The 25,775-nt window shown below is 40.2% G+C and overlaps 1 protein-coding gene across 1 annotated transcript in view; it reads right to left on the reverse strand.

Moving 5' to 3' along the window:
* The window catches only part of UNC5C (unc-5 netrin receptor C), a 422,503-nt gene that overhangs the window by 50,961 nt on the left and 345,767 nt on the right, over positions 1–25,775 (reverse strand). Inside the window, exons 9-13 of the mRNA XM_006152415.2 lie at positions 24,117–24,281; positions 6,689–6,745; positions 4,287–4,478; positions 2,943–3,287; positions 2–20 (exon numbers count right to left, since the gene is read on the reverse strand). Coding sequence (XP_006152477.1) covers positions 2–20; positions 2,943–3,287; positions 4,287–4,478; positions 6,689–6,745; positions 24,117–24,281 — 778 coding nt within the window. The remainder of the gene's footprint in view (position 1; positions 21–2,942; positions 3,288–4,286; positions 4,479–6,688; positions 6,746–24,116; positions 24,282–25,775) is intronic.

Raw genomic sequence — 25,775 nt, forward strand, 5'->3', positions numbered from 1 at the left:
AGGAATCAGTAAACTCACTCCTGAATAGCAAAAGAGAGAAGCAGTCACAGAACACCTAGGAAACCAAAGGAAGCCTCACAAATACCTCTGCAGCAAGCGAAAGGGAAGGCGATTTCACGGCCTGCTTCCTTTCCTCTCAAGACAGTATGGATCCCCGATCCCCATATCCCTGTCACTCTGCCTCCTTCTGGGCCTCGTTTGCTACCACGACACCCTCTGAGCTGTGCAGGAATGAGGTCATTTCTTAAACTCTTGTTTTATTTAAGGAATAGACAGATGGCTCCACTGTTGTTTTCTTTGTAAAACAGGGGAAAACCACAACTGTTCTTAAAATTGCAAACAGTTGTAATGATGCATCGTTTCTAATTAAAAAAAAAAGTCCCCACAAGATTCAAAGTCAGGGAAATACTACCTACCATCATAGCAAAAGCCTTTTTTTTTTTCCCCTGAAATATCCGGTTAGCAGCAGTGTGAGTTCATAGCAAAATAGAAATTGCTAGAGGACTTCTCTTATTATTCATATCCATAGCAACCGTAGCAAGTGAAGAGCAGTGACTAGTTTAGGTCAAAGGGTTTCTGCTTAGTTGCTAATGTTGGTGTTGGTTTGAAGGAATTTTGGATCAAGCTGTGTCCTCAGCTAATGGTGCCTGGAACAGTGGTTTGCCAACTTGAGGATATGCTATTGAACATGGATTTCCAAACCCTCCCTCAGAACTTCTGAATCAGAGGACTGGTAGCTCTCCTTGGCCAGGTGACCCCCAGTATGGTCTGAGGCCCACCCTGTCAGCAGCACTCCCTGCACTGTCACTGTCATCTCAGAGACAGTACTGGACTCCATCATGGCGTTCCCATGAAATTCCGTTTAATTCGGTTTAATAGAAATGTATGGCATATCCTTCTGAGTAGAGTGGCGCTGTTGTGAATGCTGAGAAGTAGATGTGTCTCTGCTCTGAGTAATTTATAATTTAATTAGTGAGGAAAGGGGATATGCCAGATGAGCAGGGGGCTAGCAGAAAACATGCCTGACCACGGTGGGAAGTCTCCAGAATAAGGGATGCCGTGTTATGAGGGAGGCTACTGAGCTCTCATGCTGTGAGAGGTGGAAGGCCCCGCTAACATACAGAAGGGTTTGCGGAGGACACAGGGTGGAAGCAGGAAGACCACATGTGAGGCTACTGAGTCTCAGCCTTGTTTTCTCGGATGGAAACCATGAAACATATCTTCAAGATTTCCTTTGAGAATGAAATAGAATTATGGATATGATGTAATAAGGCCTGACACATATTAGGTACCTATTGTTACCCCCATTGAATAAAATAATCCATGCTGGCATCACTGCCTGGTGCACGGGAAGTACATAAAACGTGCTGGCTCCTTCCTTCCTTCAGAAGCCTTGATAGTAATTCACACGTGGAAGAGTGGCAAGTGTATAAACAGGAAGGCGAGGCCGAACCCAGTGAATATCACGGGGAAAAGAACAGCCCTCAGAATAATTATAATGTTAAAACAATGGGGCGACAACAGAGTATGTTTTGATCCACTTATTTGGTGGACTATTATAAAGATATTTAAAATAATGATTTTAAAGAGCATGCATTGGCAAGGGAATTAATGAAAAAGAGGCGAAGAACACATAAGTGATCTATGCTATTCAAAGTGTATTTATAGAGGAAAAATAATATTCTGCTAAATATTTTTAATGTTTAATTTTATTAAAATGTGCTTTAAAAGGTATGGGGTGGAAGTTTCCAAGGCACTGAAAACTTTGGAATGAAAATGGGGCACTGAATAAGAGAAAGAATAAAAGATAACTTCATATTCAGGCCTGCCCAAAGACCCATTGGTATGTATACTACTTGACTGTATACATATTACATTTTTTTTATGTCACAATACTTCAGGTCAATCAAGTTGCTTTTTATTACTGTATTTATAAAATACTCACAGTCTTGCCCAAAGGAGTTAAGGTAGATTTAGAAAGGAAATCATTAATCCTTTTATAATCCATAGTTCCAACCCATCACAACTACTGATTAAGGAATAGCACTCTTTAATCCTGTATTATGAGTCAATAACTCAAGTTCACCAGGGAAGATTATTATCAGGTTTATTCTCTAGATGCAAATAAACTACATAACAAACAGAAAACTAGATAACACTACAAAAGAACACCCCATGGAGCTGAGATTCTAGGTAGCTATATCAGAGATAGGAGTGAGTGCCTTTTAAATATCTTGAATTTGAAGACGATGGAATTAAAGTTAATAAATGAAAATTTGATGTCTGTTTTAATATCCTCTCATCATCTAAAAATTAGTGTTCTGAAGTATTGCCTCCTGTAGTAAACTGAACTGAACCAACTGATAAGTTTTATAATTAAAATTTATCCTTTTGAAGTAAAGTGGCAGGGGGGCCAGCAGGTGGTATGGTGGTTGAGGTGCTGGATTCCCACATGGCCAACCACAGTTTGAGTCCTGGGCCTGGTGGCTTGTAAACTCCACTGGGTGCAGATGCATGTGTGCCCAAAGTCCTTAGGGGAGGAAGGAGGAGAAGGGATTTGGGCATGGCCATCTCTCTAGAGAGTGATTTCTCACTTTCCCTCCCTTGGTCTCTCTGTTATATCTTATCCTATGGCAGAAAAAGAAAAAAAAAAGTTAAAATAAATAAAGCACAGAGGTAATAGTAGGGGCTCCTGGACAGCCTTCTTCCTAGTAGGTTGTGAATATGAAGTTTCTAGAAGAAATGTTCTCAAAGTTGGCTGGGGGGATATAAATGGATTTGTTGCTTTTGTCCGAAGTAATGCTTGGTTTCCATGGAAGCAGATTTAGGTTAGACAGGCTACGTCTAACTTTTCAGCCCTAATGGAAACAAACAAAGATCCCAGTATAAAAAAATATGTCTTCAAGCTGCATCTTTGCAATGTGTATACCTTTAGAAATTACCTGAATTGGGAACAATAAGGTGACCCCCAAGGGCGTTGAAGGTTCCAAAAGCAGTACAGGAAGGGTCAGTCTGCCTCGCGAGACTCTGATTCTTCAGGTTCAGGGCCTCATTCTCCAGCAAGGATTGGGTCATCTGAGGGGACAGCTTGGATGTAAACTCAGAGAGGTCATCTTGGGGAGTGACAGCCCCTGAGGTGTTATACACTTTGATTTTCAGGTTGGGCAGTGGATCCAGAATTGGAGAGTTGGTCATTGGGATTTTGTCTGAGACATCGTGCAGGGCATAGACGGGTCCTCTGTACATGGCCGCAGCTGATGTGAGGTCTGGGGGCACCGCCAGAAGGTCTGAGTCCGAAAGAAAAAGGAATTTCATTTGTGTTCTCCATTCAGACACACTCCATTAGCCAGACTTCCAACCCCCCCCCCCCTTAAGCCAAAAGCAAAGCATTTCCACTTAATACTGGCCACAGAGAGACTCCAAGGCTCTGCGGAAAACAGGATAAACAGACAAAGCACCCCTTTTATTATAGGCTGTAAGTAAGGAGTCACACTTCGCCTCAAAGTCCACTCATTTCACCCAGGTACTTGATTGTTTCAATAGGCCAGACTGAACAATGAGCCCCACCAGACTGAACAATGAGCCCCAGACTGAACAATGAGCCCCACCAGACTGAACAATGAGCCCCACTGGGTGACTCATAGTTCTAATTTCCTCATCTGCATTAGATTTGGGTAGTTCTGAAACCACTGTATCCAGAACAATGCAAGCTATCTCGTAAGGGGGGGTGGGAAAAGGAAACTAAAGAAATCAGCCAACCATCAGCAGATGGCGTAGTGTTTACATCGCTGGACTCCTACGTGGCTGACAGCAGTTTGAGTCCCAGACCCAATGGCTTGAAACTCACACCAGGTGCGTGCTCATGCATGCCCAAAAATCTGAGAGGAAAATGGAGAAGGGATTGTGGTGCGGTGTGGCCATCCCCCCCTAGAGGGGTGATTTTTCGCTTTCTATCTTTGCCTCTCCAGCTAGTGCATGTGCCCTATATCAAAAATCTCTCAAGACAAAAAGAAAGAGGTCAGCCAACCAATCAGTGTTCTCTTTTCAACTGGAAGTTAAAAAGGATGAGAGGAACCTATCAGAAAAGAAAAAAGATGATCTGTGCACCTCGCTTGGTCTAATTCGTTCTGTGAATGACATTAATATGCTAATGAACAAAATGGGCCCAAATCGCCTTCATGGAGGGAGCATACATTCCAGCTGAAAGGGATGACAAAACTGTCCCTCATTCTGGAGCCACAGAGGGACATGCAGAAGTACCGGGGTGTGAGGCGGCGCCAACTGACCTTGTCTGGCTGCCTTGATATTCACCGGCTGGAAGCCCCCATTGAGTGCCGAAGAGTCGATGATATCAGACTCGAAGTCACGATGGTTCTTCCGATACACAAACAGGGCCACAGCGACGGAGATGGCCAGGCACACGATCACGGCTATCACGATCCCCACGTAGAGGGCGACATCATCCGAGTCAGGAGCAGCTGGAGGGAAGCATGAAACACTGAACAACTGTTGTCGAAATTTCCCATGGTATACCTGTGTCTTGCCATAATTTTTTCAAACATTTACTGCTTTCTTTATAGGTTAATTTCAAATCTATTTCAAAAGCTATATAAAATGACTGTGGCCTTTCAGCGGAAAATTATCCCCGATTTCTTTTCCTTTCTCACTTTGCATCTATTCACCCACTAATCTCACTTATAATTGGGCGGCATAACAGACTATTTATCAAATAAAGAAACAGGAGCTAAACCCATCCCAACACACAGCCAACAAAAGGGTCATTACCCTTTCAGGCAGAAACACTTGGAAGGGTTTTTGCATTCACTGATAGTTCTTTAAAAACATAAACACTCTTGTTAGAAATACCAGGTATGTTTTGAATCTGTATATTTATTGAACCAGAATATTTTCCTAAGTATCATTCCAAGTTATAAAACTACTTTCCATAGTTCTCTCTCACTTTCCCCTAAATTGGTGGAGGGGTGGCTAAGCAAAGCAAATATTAGGAGCAAACATATTGGATTTGAAAGGTTGCTTTCAGAAGGCCCGGATCTGGGGATCAGAGGTTAATGCCGATAACTTTCTCTATATCCTGGCCCTGGATACAGACGTGGTTTTATCTCTGAGAACTCTGAGCTTCTCACGGCCCCCCATCAGAGGTTTACATTCATCCTACTCATTTCAGGGAGAAAATACGGCTCTATGGTGTACTAAGTAAGATAAAGACCTGCTTCAGTCATCAGAAAGGTCAGAGGACCTGACCTCATAAGGCAAATAAGTATTCGACCAGCACAGGTGCCGTTCCTGTTGTATTTGCCTTGGTAACATTGATCCAACTGGAAAAGGTAATAGAAGCCAATAACAAAACAAAACAAATAAAATTAAACTGTTGCTGAGCCCCTTTGACATCTTTAATCTCTGTTTTTAGTTTTCTATGATGCTCAAGAAATGTTCAACAAAGCTAACCAGAATTGCTCTGCTCACTCTAATGGAGTTGGTTAAATTGGTTTATCGGGTGGTCAAGAAAAACCTAAAACTTTATGGCCAACTTTGTACAAAGTGTATTTTTTGGGAGAGGGATTTTTTTTTTTTAATTCATAGGTCCCATGACCTCCTAAAATGTAAAGACCTACTGCTACAGCGTAAGACTCACCCATGAGGTCTACTTGTTGAACTACGTCATCATAGCAGGGGCTCCCTGAGAACACAAACGCTCACGTCATGGTATCTCTATACCCTGGCAGTTTAAGTGAACTCCCTACTGGAAAAGGCTCCATCCCCCAGCACTAGAGTTAAATGTACTATGCATGAAAGGACTTCACTTCTTATAGAAAATATTGTCTTTTTCAATGTCCCAAGACATCCATTTTCACAGCAATCATGTCAATATGAGAAGTTTCGTTCAGAAAACCAGTGACACCCCAAATATTCTTGATTATGTGGGCCTTGCCTTGAAGGTGCTGGGTTCACTAAGCTGCTGGGTTATTGTTTAAATTGCCAGAGGGTGCAGGCACTCACCAGAGACAGAAAGACAAAGACAAGGAGAGGGAGAGGGAAGAAGCAATCCCAGTGGGATGTGGTCATGCCACAATCACCTTTCCTCCACTTCTCCATTCTGTCAAGATTTGGGGCATGCCCACACATATGCCTGACGCAGTTTCCACGTCACTGGGGCTGGGATTCAATCTGTGCTGGGTATGTGAGATCCAGCTCCTTTAGCCACTAGGCCATGGAACAAACCCTCTGGGTTTTATCTGTGGCTTTTTCCCAGGTTTCTGAATTCTGGTCAGAATATTACTTCTAAATCCCTGATGTTTTATTTTGTCAATCCCTAATTACTTATTCACTATTCTTATTTCCTAGCATAATAGATCTGCGTTTTCTCAAGCCTTTCCTTTTTAGTATTTGAACCCTGCCCTTTATTTATATCAGTGCAATTCATGATATGTTTTGTCAGCTACTGGGCTTAAGGTTTGCATGGGAGGCTGATAGATTTTAAAGCTGGCAGAGACTTGAAATGACCCTTTCTTCTCTTCGGCAGTGGAATCTAATTTGTTTTTCATGTTAGAATACATTAGGCTCCTATTTCCTGCGTGCACATCTGTGACTCAAGGAAAGGTAAACTTGAACTGGAGGCAACAACGGTAAATGATTATTCAGCAACATAAAATCCAGACATCAAACTTACAAGAAAATCCATATTCATTCTGGGTTCTCTGTTCAGTTGAAATGGGATAAATGAAACCTTGAAAAGAAAAAGAAAATGAAACAAAAATGGGAACAAAATCAAATTCATGAGAGAAACAAAATGGGAAGCATGAAAAATGGTTTAATTAAAAGAAAAAGAAAAGAAACTTGTGGTCCTTTAAAATTCTAGTTCAGCATAGAATTATGATTTTGCACCTCCTGTCTGCTCTGGAGCCTCACTACGAATTAATAAGTAGGCAGATTGAATTTCAGAGCAAAAACTGGTCTCGAGTCACTAACTTTGGAGTGCTTAAAGTCTTCCTTTTATTGAGCATAAACTCTAATGGATCTAATTTATTTCAGACATCAAGGGTCATTAGCATAAGGAAAATCTTTTTTCCTTATCCCTGCCATATGCTTTAATTCCCAGGACATATTCAGTGAGGCTCTCTAAACAGGTTTTTCCCCTCTTTTATTTAATCATAACAACTTGCTCTTGGTCTAATAGAACTAAGGCAGACCTGTCGCCATTGGTCAAAGGTTAAGTACCCATTTACTGAGCTGAGCTGAGCTGAGCCCACCTTGCCCAAAAAGCTCAAAGCTACTTTTTGGATTTTCTGTTGTTTCTTGTCCCCTTCATTTAATAGAAATCCAATAGGTATTGCCCAGGGACTGACCAGTTTGTCAATACAAAAGACACTGAGTGCTTTTTATCCAAAATCATTTGAAAATCCATAGGACCTAAAGGTTATAACATCATTTATTTTAGATCTTCAGAAGAATGGCATAAATTGAGCAGAATAAAAACTTCATCTCAACTGAAAATGCAGAAACAACACTAGAAGTTTTATATTTCTTGTTACTGCATTCTGACAGGACACTAATAATAATAATGCCATAATATTAACAATGAAAATAATGTAGAGGAAGATAGAGAGAAAGCATTTAAGCATGCAGAAAATAAACTTTTTAAAATGAAAAAAAAATCTATGGAAAACTGTAAGGGATAGCTTATAACTGGTACCCACAGTTCCCCCAATTTTAATATTCTGAAACACATGAATTAATCAAATGACATGGCACCATTTGGATTAATCAAACAGAGATGAATAAGAAGCATGTGAATTAAATCTCCCTAGCAATACTCAAGGGCAGAAACCAGAGGGAAACTGCAAGAATCACAATTAATTGATTCAAAATGAAAGGTCTGTAAAGCACGCACATTAAAAGCCACGTGACTCATGCCTCAGGTAGGTCTGTTGTCGTTTGTGGAACATGCAGTTCTTACAAGCTCTTTACCTACTTGGGAACTAATTCTGGAGAAACATGCAGTGCTACCTTAATGTAAAATAGCTTTGCTGTAGCACAGATAGGTTTGCTTGGAATTAATTTTTAATGCTTTATTTTAGAGCAATGATTGCAACCTCCTACTCAGTTTTATAAATATTATATTCCTATTTCAGTTGTCTGAGCCCATGCATTAGGTTTGATTTTCATTTTTAAACAACTCTGTCTTGGCAATCACCTTTTTCCATTTGTATTCTGTGAACGCGATAAAAAGACTTCTAGGCAACAGACAGGCTTTATTTTCGAAACCCACCGGCTGAGGATCAAACGACTCAATGCTGGTAGAAGAGACCAGATGACGGTGCCGTCCTTTTGGAAATGATGTTCGGTAGAGGAATGTCAACACACTTTTAATTTTTGCAGGTGAGAGGGCAAGGACATGAGTACAAGAAATGTTCTGATGTCCATCCCGAACGTGCTGGTAAGGACCATCCGCGTGGGCCTGCCTGAGTAAGGAGACAGTGATCTGTGTCTTGTAAAAGGAGACGTCTCCAGAGAGACAGAACGTGGTCTGAAGTTTCTCCTTGTAAAGCAGTTCTGGGGGTTCCTTGGGTTTTTTATTTCTACTTCCTAACAAAACTCCTGATCCTGATAGACCAAAGACTAATAGAAAGGAATTTTATAATTTTGATTTTAATTTCAACTTTCTCCTATTTATGTGGAAGATGTAGCGTACTTAATAAATATTTATGTGCCTTGTGGTATTTATTTGAAAGCTCTATTTCATTCCAGGCACACAATGGGAAAGAATTAACTGACTGATTATTTCATTCGTGACACATATTCTTGAACCCTGTCATATTTTGGATTCTATTGAAGATATGGGGGTACTTTTCTCAAAAAGTCAAAAAATACAGGCAAAGTCCCCATATTCATGAGGCTTACATTCTAGTTTAACAAAAAATATGTACGCAAAATAATAAGTAATTTCAAATATTGAACAGTGTCCTTTAAAAAAAGGCAAGGGCCAGCCCAGTGGCACAGTGGTGACATGTGGCACAAGCAATGCCAGGGTCACATAAAATACTGCAGGTTTGGTTTCCTGGTCAACCTGAACGGTGAACACTAGGCACAGTAACCCATGATCTGGCTGTCCAGGAAGTTGGAGTTGGGGGTCGTGGTGTGAGGCCCAATTGAAGGAGCTTGTCTTGTCATTCTCTGTCTCTTACTCTAATGAAATAAATGAATAAAATTTAAAAATTATTTCAAAAAATAAAATACATGGGAACCAGCAGTTAGCGTAATGGCTATGTCGCTGGACTCCCACGTAGTCGACCGCGGTTTGTGTCCCGGACCCGGTGGCTTAAAACTCACGCCGGGCGCGTGTGCGTGCGTGCCCAAGATCCCGAGAGGAGAATGGAGGAGAAGGGATTGCGGCGTGACCATCCCCCCTGGGGGGTGATTTCTCGCTTTCTGTCTCTATGTCTCTCTCTGTCTGTCTGGTGAGCGCACGTGCCCTACAGTGAAAATCTCTCCAAAAAAAAAAATAAATAAATAAATAAATAAATAAAAAATAAATAAATAAAATACATGAAAAGTGATTGGAAATATAGGGATGATTATCTTATGAAATTGGGAAGAATTTTTAAAAATTTTCTTGAGAGAGATTTTTGCCATAAGGTGTGTGAACTTGCCAGAGAGACAAAGAGAGATAGAGACAAAAAGCAAGAAGTCACCCCCCAAGGGGATGGCCATGCCACATTTCCTTCTCCTCCATTCTCCTCTCGAGAGTTTGGGCCCGCGTGCACACACACATGCTCAGTGTGAGTTTCCAGCTGCTGGGTATGGGACTCAAATTGCTGTCTACTATGTGGGAGTCCAGCGCCTGAACCACTATGCCACCTGCTGGCCCTAGAGAAGAATTTTTGATTGAGATCAAATTTGAGTGACAGCTTGAAGGATGAGAAAGAATCAGCCAAGTAAAGACAAGAAGGCAGTAAGGTTCCCTGAAGAGAGACAGTAAACGTAGCAGCTCTGACACTGCACTGCAGCCAGAGGATAGCGAGCGAGAAGAGAAGTGGACAAAGTGGGATCTGACGGGTGGGCAACCGCCAGATCACGTGGGCCTGGTGGTCCATGATGGAGGTGCAATTTTAAATGAAATGCAAATCCTGCAATCAAACGTAATTTTGAAAATAGCTTTACCTTCTTGACAGATAATGAATTGTCAATGGAGCAAAATGATAAAAGTTTATGGGTAGTTTCTTTAACACATGGCTTGGGAGATGTCCTTCAATTGGCGTTTTAATATATTTGATGAAGTGTTTGTATTTGGGGTTGTTGTAAAATAAAATGAAATTACATTAAAATAAAAATAGAAGAAACAAAAGAGTCCCTGTTAGTTATCCTTCATAGCCAATTAGGATGAATATAGCTGAACTGTTATTTTCCTACAAGGGAAAATTTAAAACAGACCAGTATTAAGTGTGCTCACCAACGGTTCAACACCCCAAGTTACTCCGGGATGGAAACACTGATAAAGAGTTTTGGAAGGCAACCCTGTAAAACTTTTTCCATCCTTTCAAAACACTTCTGCACTACAGGAGTAAAACATCACTTAGGAGGCAGGGAATCAGGGGAGAGGATTACTCTTCCATCCCTGAAGTGAGGGAACACAGAATCACTCTTTCGAGTTTGTTTTTATGCTTCTTCATCTGATCCGTTTCTTATGGAACAACAGGGGACATCTTCTCCAGCTAATGAGCTGACCCTGCTGAGAGCAGTCCGAGCAATAATGAAAAATAACATCCCTAGCAGAACACGGTACAAAATAATTGTTTTTAGCATCACTACCAAGAGCCCAATTCGTAAGTTAGTGATTTCAGTGAACTTTCCTACTACTTGAAAGGAAGGTGAACTGAAAAAGCCCGCTGTCCAAGGCAGTGAGGCCCTACGCTTTTTTTTTTTTTTTTTTGGAGAGATTTTCACTGTAAGGGCGTGTGCACTCGCCAGACAGATAGAGAGAGACATAGAGACAGAAAGCGAGAAATCACCCCCCAGGGGGGATGGTCACGCCGCAATCCCTTCTCCTCCATTCTCCTCTCGGGATCTTGGGCACACACGCACATGCACCCGGCATGAGTTTTAAGCCACCGGGTCCGGGACACGAAACGCGGTCGACTACGTGGGAGTCCAGCGACATAGCCATTACGCTAACTGCTGGTTCCTGGCCCTACGCTTTTCATTCTGATGAACTTCATTTTTGCCACCTCTTTAGCTGTGAGAGTATTGTCAAACTACTGCAATTCTCTAAGACCCAATTTCTGATCTGTAAGGGGATGCGAGAACTTAGCTCCATAGCTGTGGAAAGGACAGGTGAGATTTGTGAAGTGCTGGTACATTGCAAAACAATCAATATGTGATAAGGCCTATCAAGATCATTAGGTGCACGTGACTAAGGTATGGTAAGATGCTGGGTTCTTAAGGGATTTTATTTGTAGAGTCAGTGCTGCCTATTATTTAATGAGTGACCTTAGGAAGACTTATTTGAATTTTTCCCCAGGTTATTACAGAGCCAAGGAGCCATTTTTTTTTTCTGAGAAACTGAGCAAGGCACTCTTTTAAGCACTGTACACTCTGTCACTCTCTGTGTTTAAAAAGGCTTATGCCTGGCCTTTGTGGCTTCTGGCAAAGACACAATGGCATGTTTCAGAAGCAAATTTCCAGGGCTTCTGTACAGATTGTCTCTAAAAGGACTTCCCAACCAGGAGTGCTGCCACTTCTCAAGGAGGAGTTTGGAAATGGGGCAGGAGTAATTTCTCCTTTTGGTCACTATATGATTAGGGGGTTGTTTTTGGCATTTAAGAGTAAGGGCCAAAGAATCTGAATGTCCTGTGATGGGGAAACCGTCATACCATCAAACACTGCTCAGAACAAAGCATCCCTCCAGTGACACCAACTTTCACAGTCAGCCCTCTTGGACTGAGAGCAGGAGCACAGGCTGCAGCTCGAAGGCCTGTGCTTGCCCAGATAGGGCGCAGCCACCTCAGCACTTCCAGACAGGAGCCAACCCCAGGGCAGCGCGACTACTCTTCAAGGGGAACCATTTCTACCTCAGAATCTCTTTATTTTTGAATTTGTATTTCTAAAGAACATTTATTTTTAAAGATGAGGTATTCAGACCTATGACAACAAGACAGAAGGAGGTACATGGAAAACCTTAAGTACATGAAGGCATAAACATTTTGAAGGCTGGAGCAAGAAAAGGCTGCTGAAATAGTGCAACACTACTTTTCTAGGAAGCCATCTTGGAATTGCTCAAAACATCATTTCAAGAGATTATCCTGTCCAACTTTTTCAGATGAAGAGATTGAGTCCCAAAGGTGAGAAGTACTATTTTCAAAGTTCCCAAAGTGTTGAAATTGAACAACTAAAATTTGGTTTCAGCCACCCATCAGTAGAGCTGACATGGTTAGGTCTGGGCTGGTAGCATTCACATTTGTGTTTGTGGTAGATCTGGGTTGACTGCATAACCATTTTCTGGCTGAGGCTGGCAAAGGAACTTGAGAAAGGAAGTATTTTTCAAATTTGCACAAGGTCGTATTTAGACCAGGATGGGGTTGTCCATATTTTTCAGCTGATGTCCAACTATAATTAAAGCTCAGAGTCCATGCCCAACTCTATTAAAAAGAAAAGAGCTTTTACTTGGTTTTATACCGCAGGGAGTAATATCAAGTTATCCTCAAGCACATGGCCTATACCTGGTGACCATGCAATAATTCATCTGAACACAACATATTTGGTGGGGTTCCATTTGGGAAACCTCAGGAACCATGAGAGAAACTAAATGTAAATCTTCATTTTCCCGGTAAACAGCAATTACTTTAATTTGTCTAGTCTTTTAAAGTTTTTGTGATTTTTTATGCAATATGGATAGTAGAGAATGGTCAAAAGTGATCATAGTCTCATGATTAATTATTTTAAAGAAAAAGATAACATGAACGATTTTTATGGTGTAAGTAATATTTTCTTTTCTTTCTTGAGAGGTCTTTGATATAGGGCATGCGTGCTCGCCAGAAAGACAGAGCGAGACAGAGACAGAAAGCAAGAAATCATCCCCCAGGGGGTTGGCCACACCATAATCCCTTCTCCTCCATTCTCCTCTCAGGATCTTGGGCATGCATGCACACGTGCTCAGTGTGAGTTTAAGCCACCGGGTCCAAGATTTGAACCACGGTTGACTATATGGGAGTTCAGTGACGTAGCCATTATGTGATCTGCTGGTCCCAGGTGTAAATAATATTTTCATGAAAAACTTGTCAAGCAAATATGCTGATTCCTTCTGACCAAGACTGCACAGGTTTTAGTTCCTCAGAACCAAGTCTATGCACTCACTAAATTGCAAATCTCCAGGACACTAGAGTTCAGATAGATCATTGGGAGCCAGATGGTGGTGAAAAGGTAACATGTGAAGCTCTGTGAGACTGACTCACATGGGAAGATTCTGGGTTCACATCTGGAGACCCCCCTGAGCATACGGCATGTATGCCTGTGAGCCAAAGCTGGCAGGGGTTGGATCATGGCATTGGGGCCCTGCTGGGAATTCATCCTTTCTTTTTCACTCTCTCAATCATGAAAGACATGAATAAATAAACAAAAATAGCTCATTGATTGGAACTTTCTATTCTAACTACTTGAGCACAGAATGGTGAAGGGACTTGTCTAACAGGAATAAGCTGGTACAACAGCAGAAGGGTTGGCTCTCAACCCTCAGGTTATAGCCCCAGGAACTTTATCAGAACTATGGGAGATTAATTAGTAGCTTCAAATGAAGAGAGTCTAGAAAATAATATGCTTGATATGTTCCTGGCTTAGTGGGTAATTCACTCATTGAATGAGGTAACACTGTGGTTTAGACTCTAAACGCCTCTCACCTTGAAACATTATCATTTGGTAGTCACAACATTTAGAAGGCTAAAGTAACAGAGATTTTCTCCCTTAAAAGAAACAGCTTCCTAAAAGACCTTGTATTGCAAAAGCAATCCTGCACAAGAATGGAGTAGGAGGCATATCACTCCCTGATCCCAAGATATACTATAAAACTGTGGTCATCAAAACAGTATGGTATTGGCATAAAAACAGACATGTGGACCAATGGAATAGAATAGAGACCCCAGAAATAACCACCAAAGCTTACAGCCAACTGATCTTTGACAAAGGATATCAGTCAATCCATTGGGAAAAGGAAAACTTCTATAGTAAATGGTGCTGGAAAAACTGGGTATCCACCTGCAGAAAAATGAAACTGAACCCCCATCTTTCACCATTAACAAAAATTAACTCAAAATGGATCAAATATCTGAACCTAAGACCTCAAACAATAAAACTACTAGTGGAAAATGATGGGGAAACTCTTTCTCATTTTGCTTGTAAAAAGACTTTACCTATCATGAAACACTTCTCAGACCAATCCAGTTGATGGTGACATGCATAGTGTTCTCAACTGGATTGGTCTGAGAAGTGTTTCATGATAGGTAAAGTCTTTTTACAAGCAAAATGAGAAATAGTGATTGACTGTTTAAAAAAATAATAATTAGAATAATAATAATAATGATTGGGAAAAACATTGAAAAGATATTGAATGATGAAGTGGGGAGATTAATGTCTCTGTATTGACTGACATGCATGGCATTCCCTTTTGAAAAAGCAATGTAATACACTGTAAAGTTATATGTAATCCAATGTAATATAAAGAAGATTATGATGATAATAAAAATTAAAAAAATAAAAACATTCAAAGAAATAAAAAAAGAAACAGCTTCCAAGTAATGTGTTTTGTATACAGCAAGGAGAAGCTCAGGGGTGCCCCCATGCTTGGCAAGTCTACTCTGAGGTAACTGGAGAACCTTGCTGCAATGATGTCGTTGCTATGGCATGACAATCACATTGTACTTGGCATAAAACCCTACCGTATGTAAATATTTAAAGGAGAAACATCATTTCCCTAAAAGATGATACCATCAGGGGAAAAAGGAATAAACACCAATCATTGAAGGGATTCTACCCACCAGAAGAAAATCCTGTTTTCAAGCAATAAAAGCTGATAACTACTTGTTCCAGCATCCAGGAACCCACATGAAAAGTCTTAAAAATGAGACAGATTTGGGTTAGTATGTTGGCCCTAGCATTGGCTTGTGGGCACAGGGCAAGCTGTTTCAATTCTACGCCTCAATTTCTTCCTTTGCAAACTACAACTATTCTTAGGAAATTTTTTAAAGTTCTGTTTGTAAGATGATTTTCTTTGACATTTACATATTAATGAAATAGAACTCAAGTCGATTTTTGTCTCAGGCTGGCCATATTTAACAGACTGAAGCCAGAAGCTCCTTAGCCAGGACCTGACATCAGTGCATCCGATGGAAAGTGAACAGAATTAATACCGAAACGGAAATTCCTTTAAACTACAAAATACATGATATGGTAATTATCATGCCCTCCAAAGTGAGAAATTCACTAACCCTGATTCAAGGACTGCCTGAAAGGAAAGTGTATATGTAGATGTCTGGAAATTAAACCTGCCTTTACATTAGCTATCAAATCCCCAGCCAACAGGAAGGGGGTGGAGTTTTATGCAGTATTCCTGCTTGCCTTCAAGATTTACTCACTATATTTCAATACAGAAAGACTTCCATGACCTTCCTATATATAAACAGAATTTAAGGTACTGTCAAGATAAAAAACAGAGAAATGATTCCTATTTTATACAGGGGTTAGCATACAAGCTAGGCATGTGACATAACTTACTGTAGTTTATAAATGCCGTAACTATTCTATAAGGTACGTAGTTTTGACTCACACACTGAGTTAGTTTTTATCTACTTGAACAACACTAGTTCTTCCTAAGTGTTTTCCTGGTTTTGTGATTCTATGATTAGATTTTGTGTTCCCGATGGAGTTTCCTCTCTCCCTGACCTGGCTCTTGGGTCTTTCTTGTTGCCCGTGACTTTACACGAAACCGATACATGCCGTTTCTCACCTTAATTATATTTCTTTTGATGCAAATGGTTTTATTAAAACCTCAAGGGTCACTCAAAACAAACATATCCAGATTTTCTTTCTTCTTTTTAGGTCAGTTTCCATCTAGCAAACCCATCAGGGCTGCACTAATGATGTCAAAGGTCGGGGCCGTCAAAGACACCCAGGGTCATTTATTATAATTTACCACTCTTCTGAGGGTTTATTTATTGACAGGCCTTAAGGAACCCCAGATAAATGAATACATAAATTCTAGGAGGTGAACACAAAAATTGAAAAGAACATTTGCTTATCACTTCTGTCAGTTGTCTAAATTGCCCTGGTAATTTGCTGCTACAGCATTCAGGGGACAGGTGGCCATGGCTCACTAAGCTGCTCCCTAGTCCTGTCCCCAGCCTTTTCCCCCAAAGGAACCAGCCACACCCTTTGGAAAATGAGTGGCAGGTAATTAACATCCTAGGATGTAAAAGTCTTATCTCATGACTCACAGTTGGTGAAGCATAAATGTCTGTCATTGAACTCAACAGCTCAGTAAAATCAAACTCATAGATCAGCTGCCAAAGTGTTTTTATGTAGTAGACTCCATCTCCATCAAAGCTCCTTTAAAAAGAATAATAAATTATTAAATCCAAAGGCAATGATATCAGAATACTAGAATCCTTTCATGGTAATAAAGACATCTGACAGCAAAGTCAAATGATAGAGTATCCTGAAGAAAAGTGGCTGATTTCTAGAATGTATCTCCCTATAGCTGCTGGATTTTTAAGCAAAAATAGAAATTCAGCTAATGACTCTAGCCCTGCACTCCTGTGACCTCACAGGGGTCCCTTTTTGACTATGGTGGTTAGCATGGTGACCTTGTTCTTGATGCCCTCAGAGATGTTTTTCCCTCCAGCAGCTAAAGACCTTGAATATCTTTTAAAAGAATAATTTATTCAATTCAATTTTATTTATTTATTTTTATTATTTTTAAACATTCAATTCAGTTTTACTTATTTATTTTTATTATTTTTAAGTTTTGGGGTGGGGAGGAGGGAGGGGAAGGAGAAAGAGAGAGAAAGCAAGCTTCCAGGTCTGGGACTTGAACCATGGTCAGCCACGTGGGAGTCCATCATCTCAACCCCCATACCACCTGCCAGCACTAAGACCTTGCATTTGTGTTCTCATTCAATTGTTTGAGACCACATAGGTGTTCAGCAGAAATGTGTTGAACTTTCTAACAATTCCCATTTTCAAAAGCAAGAAAACCTTTTACCAGGAAAGAAAGAAAGAAAAAAAAAAAAAGCAAGCCATGGTCATGGTATCGGAGACTGCAGAGCCCTGTGTCAGACATTGAGTCCATGGACAGAATATTTACTTGCCAGCAGAGACATCGAGCTACAGATATGGCCAGGATGTGAGCGTCTTCCAAGCTAGAGATAAAAGCCCAAGCTACAGATATGGCCAGGACGTGAGCGTCTTCCAAGCTAGAGATAAAAGCCCTCACTGTTGAACATGCACCATTACGCTCTCCTATCAAACTGCGTGTTGACAGGGATTTCCCTGGAAACTGACTTCCGCCTTCCCACACGCCTACCATGGGTGATGAGAAACACATCCTGCTAAAAAAAAAGAAATGCCTGTTTGTAAGGTAAATTATTTCCCCACATTAAATGCACCTGGCGTTCTGGGGGCTCTGGTATGCAGTGTGTCCACACCACAATTTGCACACACACAGTTCTGCCACTTCCGCTGCATGTGAGAATTAATGGAAGAACTGTGTGACATGTACATTTGTTAATGAGTAAAAAGTGCTAAATTTGCAGAATGCATAACATTTTAATTTCCCAAAGTCAGGAAGTTCAGTGATGCAGACACCATTCTAGGCTGTTCTTATTTGTAAATGGCAATTTTTAATTTGTCTACTGTGGCATGAGTCTTCTTCAGCAAAGAAGGAGTAATTCTAAATTCAGATTTGAATTGTTAAATATGCCTCATGCAACTGAAAACTTAAAAGGGGACTTGAAACGAGAGGCTATAGGAATAGTTGCAGTAATGTAATAATGTAATCAAATATATTCATAAAGACATAGAAGTTATCATGTCTGGACCAAGTTCTTGGATTATTATTTTCAAAAGGAAGAGGTAAGTGTGGATGAAAGTATTAGATGCTAACCATGACAAAGCGGCTCTTACTACCAATTTGTTGGAAATATTATAAAAGTTAAAAGTCTTCAGACTGTAGTAACACAATTGAATTGCAACATAAAAGGTAAATATGCTTATCAGTTTAACATTTTTTGGGAAGATTTCTTAAAGTGCTTTTTTCTTTCCTTTTCTCTCTCTCTCTCTTTCTTTCTTTCTTTCTCTCTTTTTCTTTCTTTCTTTCTTTCTTTCTTTCTTTCTTTCTTTCTTTCTTTCTTTCTTTCTTCCTTCCTTCCTTCCTTCCTTCCTTCCTTCCTTCCTTCCTTCCTTCCTTCCTTCCTCCTTCTTTCTTTTTCTTTCTTTTGTGTCCTGTTCTGTCTATCTCACTGGAACTTCTTCATATAAATCTTATTTAACAAATCTATTGCAAAACCGGGGCTACTTTTATATGATTTTAGGAATAATATAATAAAACCAAATGTAAATAGGTAGACAGTATAATAAACCGTCTTCTGAATAAGCTATACTATTTGGTAATATTATTAAGTTAAAAACAGTAAAATGTGTTATTAATGCTAAGTTTCTTTATCAAATTAAACAAATCAGACATGTGTTTTTAATTATTTTCAACAGTGACAAACACTCTAAGTCATTATCTGTGCTTGGTCAATGCAATCCATGCCATAGGATAACAAAAGACTCTATTGGGACCAGCAGTTAGCATAAAGCCTATGACGCTGGACTTCCACATAGTCAACCGCAGTCCGGACCCCCATGGCTTAAACTCACGCCGGGCGCGTGTGCGTGAGTGCCCAAGATCCCAAGAGGAGAATGGAGGAGAAGGGATTGTGGCATGGCCATCCCCCTGGGGGAGGGGGGGCGATTTATCACTGTCTCTCTGTCTCTCTCTGTCTTTCTGACGAGCTCACACGCACTATAGCAAAAATCTCTCCAAAAAAAAGACTCTAGTTTCTGAAATGTTTCTTTCTTTCTTTTTTTAATTGTCCGAGGGTGTGTATGCTTGCTTGAGAGTAACAGAGAAAGAGATAAGGAAGAAAGTCTCCCCTGAGGGGCGTGGTCACAGCACAAGCCCTTCTCCTCCATGTCTGCATTGTGTTAGGACTTGGGGAACATACACATGCATGCCTGGTGTGTTTTTCAACCTTCTGAGGCCAGGATTCGAACCTTAGTTGACCATGTGGTATCTGAATCCCTTAACCAGTAGGCTATAGGACTGGCCCTTTTTATTATTAACAATATGCTTATAAGTAAAAAAAGCCCAAATTTATTTGGGATATTAAGTGACTCTCATGATGGCATCTAATTGCCTGTTAATAACGCTTTCTCGTGAAATGATGGGCAGGTTCAAGCGTGTCCAGGTGCACCGAAGACGTGAACCCAAAGCCTCCACATATGACTTTTTCAGTATTGCACAGCAGCTCGCTTTCTGCCTGTGCCACCACAGGGAGGTCTCGCGCTCTCTTTTAAGATGGTGGGCTTCCTCATTGTAACCTGCATGTGTTCTAGTCCCCATTTTACATAAGCACTCCCTTTTCCTTTCTTCCCTCCATTATACAGAGTTTCAGGAGTTTCCATCTTGCCAATTTTCCCTTCAGCTTTATCTGAAGTTGTGTCTGATATGATTTTTAATCTCCCGTCAAGCGTTATATTCTAATCATCATGCTTACATGTCTGGACATTCCATTTTAATTTTTCCCCTAACCTGTCCTTCTAACAATGTTCTGTTCTTTCATTTCTGCTTATAGTCATTTTAAAATGATACTTTGCCTTTCTGTCTTTACTTACCTCATTGTTGTACCCAGATTGCTCTGGTAGCCCCTGTCATCAGAATGCTAACTCGTCTAGGATTTGGCCAGCTCTCCCTGGCAGGGGACTTCCTGCAGCAATCTGAAAGTTACTACTGTAAGCTCATTTTCAGGAGCAGGCTATTTCTGTCACGGACCAATGCACTTACACTGCGGAAGGAACCTCGAGAGTGGCTTGCTGTTGGTGCCCCAGAGTTTTACCAATTGCGCTAATTACACATCTTTTAGGTTTTGCTTTTGCTCCCTGTACTATATCTTAGACTCCATGGCAGAGCCAGGTTTAGGGTTGCGGTTTTAATATAGGTCTTATTTATGTGAAGACTTTGTTGTCCTTCTCCCCACCATGAAATTTTCCTGTGGCTTTTTGAGGCTAGTGGGTAAAAACGTTCTGGTGTTGCTTGTGGTCGGGCAGCCATCTGTGAGACGCAGCCTCATCCTGAAGTTTTCACAAAGCCGGGGCTTGTGCCTCTGTGCAAAAACTGAAACCTGATTTCCTGTCTTTAGGACCCACATCCACGACCAGCCCGCCTTTCAGCTATAGTGGCTCCCTCTTGGACATGGGGGATATATCCCAAGACCCCCCGCAGAGGCCTGAAACTGCATAGTACTGCATTCTGTGTCTGTATACTGTTTTGTCCTATTCACACATAGCAATGATAAAGTGTAATTTTTCAATCAAGCACAATAAGAGATTAACAACAAGAGATAAAAACAGAATAGTTAAAACCCTATACTATAATGCAAACTGTGTGAATGTAGTCTCTCTCAAAATATCTGATTGCACTGTGTACTCATCTATTTTCAGACTGCGGCTGACCGTGAATCACTAAAGATGCCAAAAGTGCAAACACAGTTAAGGGGTGCTGGGATCCCACTGTCCTGGGATCCACTCAAGCACATATCTGCTCCTCTGAGTTTCATCTTAATTTCTGGCACAAGCTTTCTCTATCTTCTTTCTCTTTTTCTTTCTCCTTCTCCCTCTCCATGTGTATGTATGCGCATATGTGTCTTTTAAGTTTGTAATATTTTATACAGTATTTCTATATATTGTGAATTAAAGATGTTTGTATTAAGGTGGGTGGTTAAGGAAGAAACATGTCTGAATTTGGTTGATATGAACAAATGGATGAATATACAATGACAGTCACATCATCTGTGCATTTCACACTAGATTGCTCTCAGGTACCAAGTTAGCTTTTAAACACACACTATACTCCATTATCTAGGTAATTCTGAATCCTACTCACATCCATTTTCAGCTCTGAATTTCTTCTACCTAGCAGTATACCTACATTTATATCAGAATGATTGTTATCCAATTTTGTATAGATTCAAAGGTTTTATCTCATACCTGGCTCAATGATGAGTAGGCTTGTTTTATTTTGAGGTAATATTGCAATACTGATAAAATGCTACCTATTCATGGATTCAAAACACAAATTCTCCCAAAGTAAATAAATATTACATGATCATTTCTAATTGTCAATTGCAACTTTCTGGTAGTCTTTTTCACCCTTAGTCTTTATTTTTTTTATTATTTTTTAATAGAGTTTTTTGCCTTAGGGTGTATGTGCTCACAGGAGAGAGAGAGAGAGAGAGAGAGAGAGATGGAGACAGTGAGAGGGAAAGTGAGAAATCACCTCCTGGGGGTATGGCCATGCCACAAACCCTTCTCCTCCATTCTCCTCTCAGGACCTTAGGCATGCACGCACATGTGCCTGGCATGAGCTTTAAGGTGGTGGTCCAGAACTCAAACCATAGTCAGCCATGGAGAGTCCAATGAAGTACTCCTATGCCATCTGTTTGCCTCATCTCTTTTTCTTTTTAAATTTTACTTATTCATTAATTTATTTTAATTAGACCAGAGAGAAACACAGAGAAAAAGATAGAGAAAGTGAGAAAGCAAGCCACTAGGTCTGGAACTCGAACTGTGGTCGACCATGTGGGAGTGTCGAGAGCCCTAACTATCACGCCACCCACTGGCCCCAACTCCATCTTTTTTCTTAATATAGGCCTGTCCTTCTTGTAAATTTTATAGTCTCACTAGTAGACAGCCTTTTGTTTTCTGAAGTAAGAGCCAAAGCAACATTATTTCTTTGCAAGACTTTGGCAGCAATACCATGCCAGAAACACCAAGCTTACTGGTAAACAGAAACTATAGCTTTCACTGTAAAATACAGTAGTTACACCGTGCAGCCATCTCTCTGTGGTTTTTATCACTGAGGAAATCAATAGCAGCGTGGACTACAATTCTCTGTTGGACTAGAGTAGATAGAGGAGGGTGGATGAGAAGTTTACTGAGGTAGTGAGGATTGGGACTACAGCAAATCAGAGCTGCAGAAATGAATCGCTTTTAAATGGAAAGATTTTAACCCAAACACCAAAATATTTCAGTCCAAACAAGAGACTTGATAAAACTATATAACCACAGACAAACAAAAGCCTCTTTTGTAGCCACCTTACTCTTCCCTATTGACACATACAGGACAAACCACCATTGCTGGCAAATATTCAAGCATAAGGAAAAAATTCTATTCATTCTGTAAGAAATAATCTACATGCTAAGAGGTTGCTATATTGTAATAGTTTTAGTTTCAGTATTTCATGTTTATATTTGATAAATGTCATCGTTTAGGCTATGTTATTCCCCCTAATAAAAGATCCATGTTTCATCTTGTGGCATTGTGTTTCTTGTTATGCAGGTTGCTTTGAGGATTTTTAAATATGCACAGTGGAAACAGTAGGTATTAACTCACCCAAGGTTAAAACATATTAGAGAGAGAGAGAGAGCAAAAGAGAGAAAATAAGAAAACCACCAATTAGTGCTCTCTTTCAGTCACATGACTGCACATGCTAGAGTAAAGGGAGATTACTAAACCACCCAAAAGTTAAAAAAGATAGGTTGTGTGGGGAATGCTGGTATTTTGATCCTTCACTCAAACTCATACCTAGCGGAAGGAACCCTGTACCTCTGGGTAAATGGTTAGTAAGACAGCTGTGTGCTTTTACTTCTTGCATTTCTGGTGCAAACTTAGCGAGATGCACAGCAGCAGTCCCCAGATCAGAAGCAGAAGCTGTGCTTTACACTCAGCAGCAGCCGGCTCTCCAAGAATACAATGTGCTATGAACATAAAAATAGAAGGCTTATTGGGCTTTTATTCTGCGTGAGCAACGTAATTATTTACTTGTATTTCAAGTGAGATTTTGTTTAAAGGTCTCTGAGCATACGGATTCTTAAAGGTAAACAGAACACTTCTACACAAATGAATTTGCTTGCTCATATTCTGCAAGCAATCTGTAACGTGTTATGAGAAATGTCAACACGGGCCCCATTGGTTTGGATCCGAAGACGGCATATAATTTTATGCATTCATCTGAATAGGTGTCATTCCAGAACAATTCTTAGGACTTAATTCCTGGTCATGAAAAGAGATGGTAAATTTCATGCACCTAAGGGCTCCTTAATAAAGTGATATGAGTTTGCAAGTAAGAAAGTCTGGAGAACAAAGACATGAAAATGGAAAATACTTAGTTTATAGAACATATTACATCCCTGAGTGAATGTACATTCATTTTAAAAATGTCTGTCTTATTACTTCCTTTAAATAAACTAAATCATGCCAACATCAAAATCTCAAACATGAACCCTGCATTTTCAGAGATGGGAAGATGTTCTTCCCACACATGTATCATAAATTGATAAATCTATCTACAGAAATGTTTACTGTTCTTACATATAGTTTGCACTCCATAGACATTGGTTTGGAATCCACCATGAATTATGAATAAATAACTTACTTTTTGGAAGTCATGTTTAGACCCCAGGAGGAATTTGGGGTGCCCTTTTGTGCATGTAATAAAACTGAGTGTAACGGTTCCCTGGTCTGACAAGAATGAAAGCCCTTTCCATGGAAATGAGTAAATCACCTCTTGCTTATGGAAAAGAGTTATTTGTTCATTGGACATAGTTTTTCCTTCTGGTTCCTGAGAGATAAGCTTTTTATTTTTCCTTGAATTTTGAGAGAGAAGTTAGGATATTGCTATATTATTCCATTTTTTATTGTTGTTAAAGAATCCTTAATTTTTAATAAGTCCTTCAAAGAAATCCACATTGGTTACATCTCAGGCCCACCAGTGTCCATGCTCAAACCCACTTACTCTGCATACAAAGCCCATCCGTGCAGTTCTTGGATTGCAAGACGAGCCCATCGCAGTCCTTGCCGCCATTCTTCGGTGCTGGCGCTGTGCACTCCCTCCTGCGCCAGTGGGTGCACTCGGTCCCACATGTAGACCATTTGCTCCACGAGGTCCACCTGCCATCCACTGCCACGAGAAAAATCAGCATGGGGTCAGAGGAGAGGCAGCTGCTGGAGGGGTGAAGAGGGCAGTGCTCAAGGGCAACAGGACCAAAGGAAAATGGTTAGAAAACACCCCATGAAGAAGCGCTCGCTCATTTCAATCACTGGGAAGTGGGGTGCTTTTTATCACTTGGGTTCTGTGGACTTTTCTTACAGTGCATGTGATGGTTTTCTTACTAACCAAGCCAAGGGAAGCTAAATGCAATGCACAGAAACTGGAGTAGTCACCAGGAGCTATGGAAAAGTGGGACATGGGGGTGTTCTTTTTCTTATTAAAGCTTCTGGACTTTTTGAAAATTAGGGGTCCCTTTTTGGATCCAAGACATTTTCATTCATAGCGTCATATGGACAGTGAAAATGAACTAACTTGTGTGGGAGTTGGTTTGGCTATGGTAGGGAAGAAATCCACCCATCCGTCACATGCCTGCCATCTACCTATCAATCTCTCATATATTCTTTGTATTTTATTTTTCTATTTGAGTTGCTTGATTCTGCTGAAACCTTCTGAAATTTTTCTCGAAAATATTACATTTTTCCCATTTATTATCTGGCGCTTCTATTCCATTGTTTAATAATTATCCATTTCTATTTTAAATATTACTTAGGTAAGTCCCTAATTTTTGCTGTGGTTTAAATATTTGGGAATGGCTCTCTTCCTTCCCAATTTTGGTGACTGGTTTGACAGCAGTTTTAAGGATACCAAGATGAAATATGTCTATCACAACTTAAATTCCAACATTAAAAAAAAAAATAGAAGGCACTCTTTGAAGTTTCCTATAGAAACAGGATAAACATGTTGAAGTGGGAGTTTAAAGGTATTTAATTTTTCCTGAAATGCATAAATAATTATGATTATCTAGGAGTTAATGTAAAATACCACCAAGCATCATTTATTGACCATCTAATTGTCTCGTACCTCTTATGTACTGATATAAATGATATCAATTTTAATAGTCTACATGGTTTGGGAAGTCTATGATTTCACATTTAAATTATTGTGTAAACATGCCCACATAAAAAATAATGGGATCAGCAGTTAGTGTAATGATTATGTCACTGGACTCCCACGTAGTTGACCGTGGTTCGAGTCCTGGACCTGGTGGCTTATAATCACACTGGGCGTGTGTGCGTGCGTGCCCAAGATCCTGAGAGGAGAATGAAGGAGAAGGGATTGTGGCATGGTCATCCCCCTGGGGGGTGATTTCTCACTTTCTGTCTCACTCTCTCTTTCTGGTGAGTGCACATGCCCTATAGCAAAAATACTTCTCCAAAAAAAAAAAAAAAAGAAAAGAAAACATTCATATTTCAACCCGAGTTAGCCATATAAGCATCTCTCAACAATCTCTCTCTCTTTATCACTTTGTCTCGTACCTCTTATGTACTGATATAAATGATATCAATTTTAATAGTCTACATGGTTTGGGAAGTCTATGATTTCACATTTAAATTATTGTGTAAA

The sequence above is a fragment of the Tupaia chinensis genome, unplaced genomic scaffold (genome assembly GCF_000334495.1).
Source record: "Tupaia chinensis unplaced genomic scaffold, TupChi_1.0 Scaffold000353_1, whole genome shotgun sequence".
NCBI classification, from domain to species: domain Eukaryota; kingdom Metazoa; phylum Chordata; class Mammalia; order Scandentia; family Tupaiidae; genus Tupaia; species Tupaia belangeri.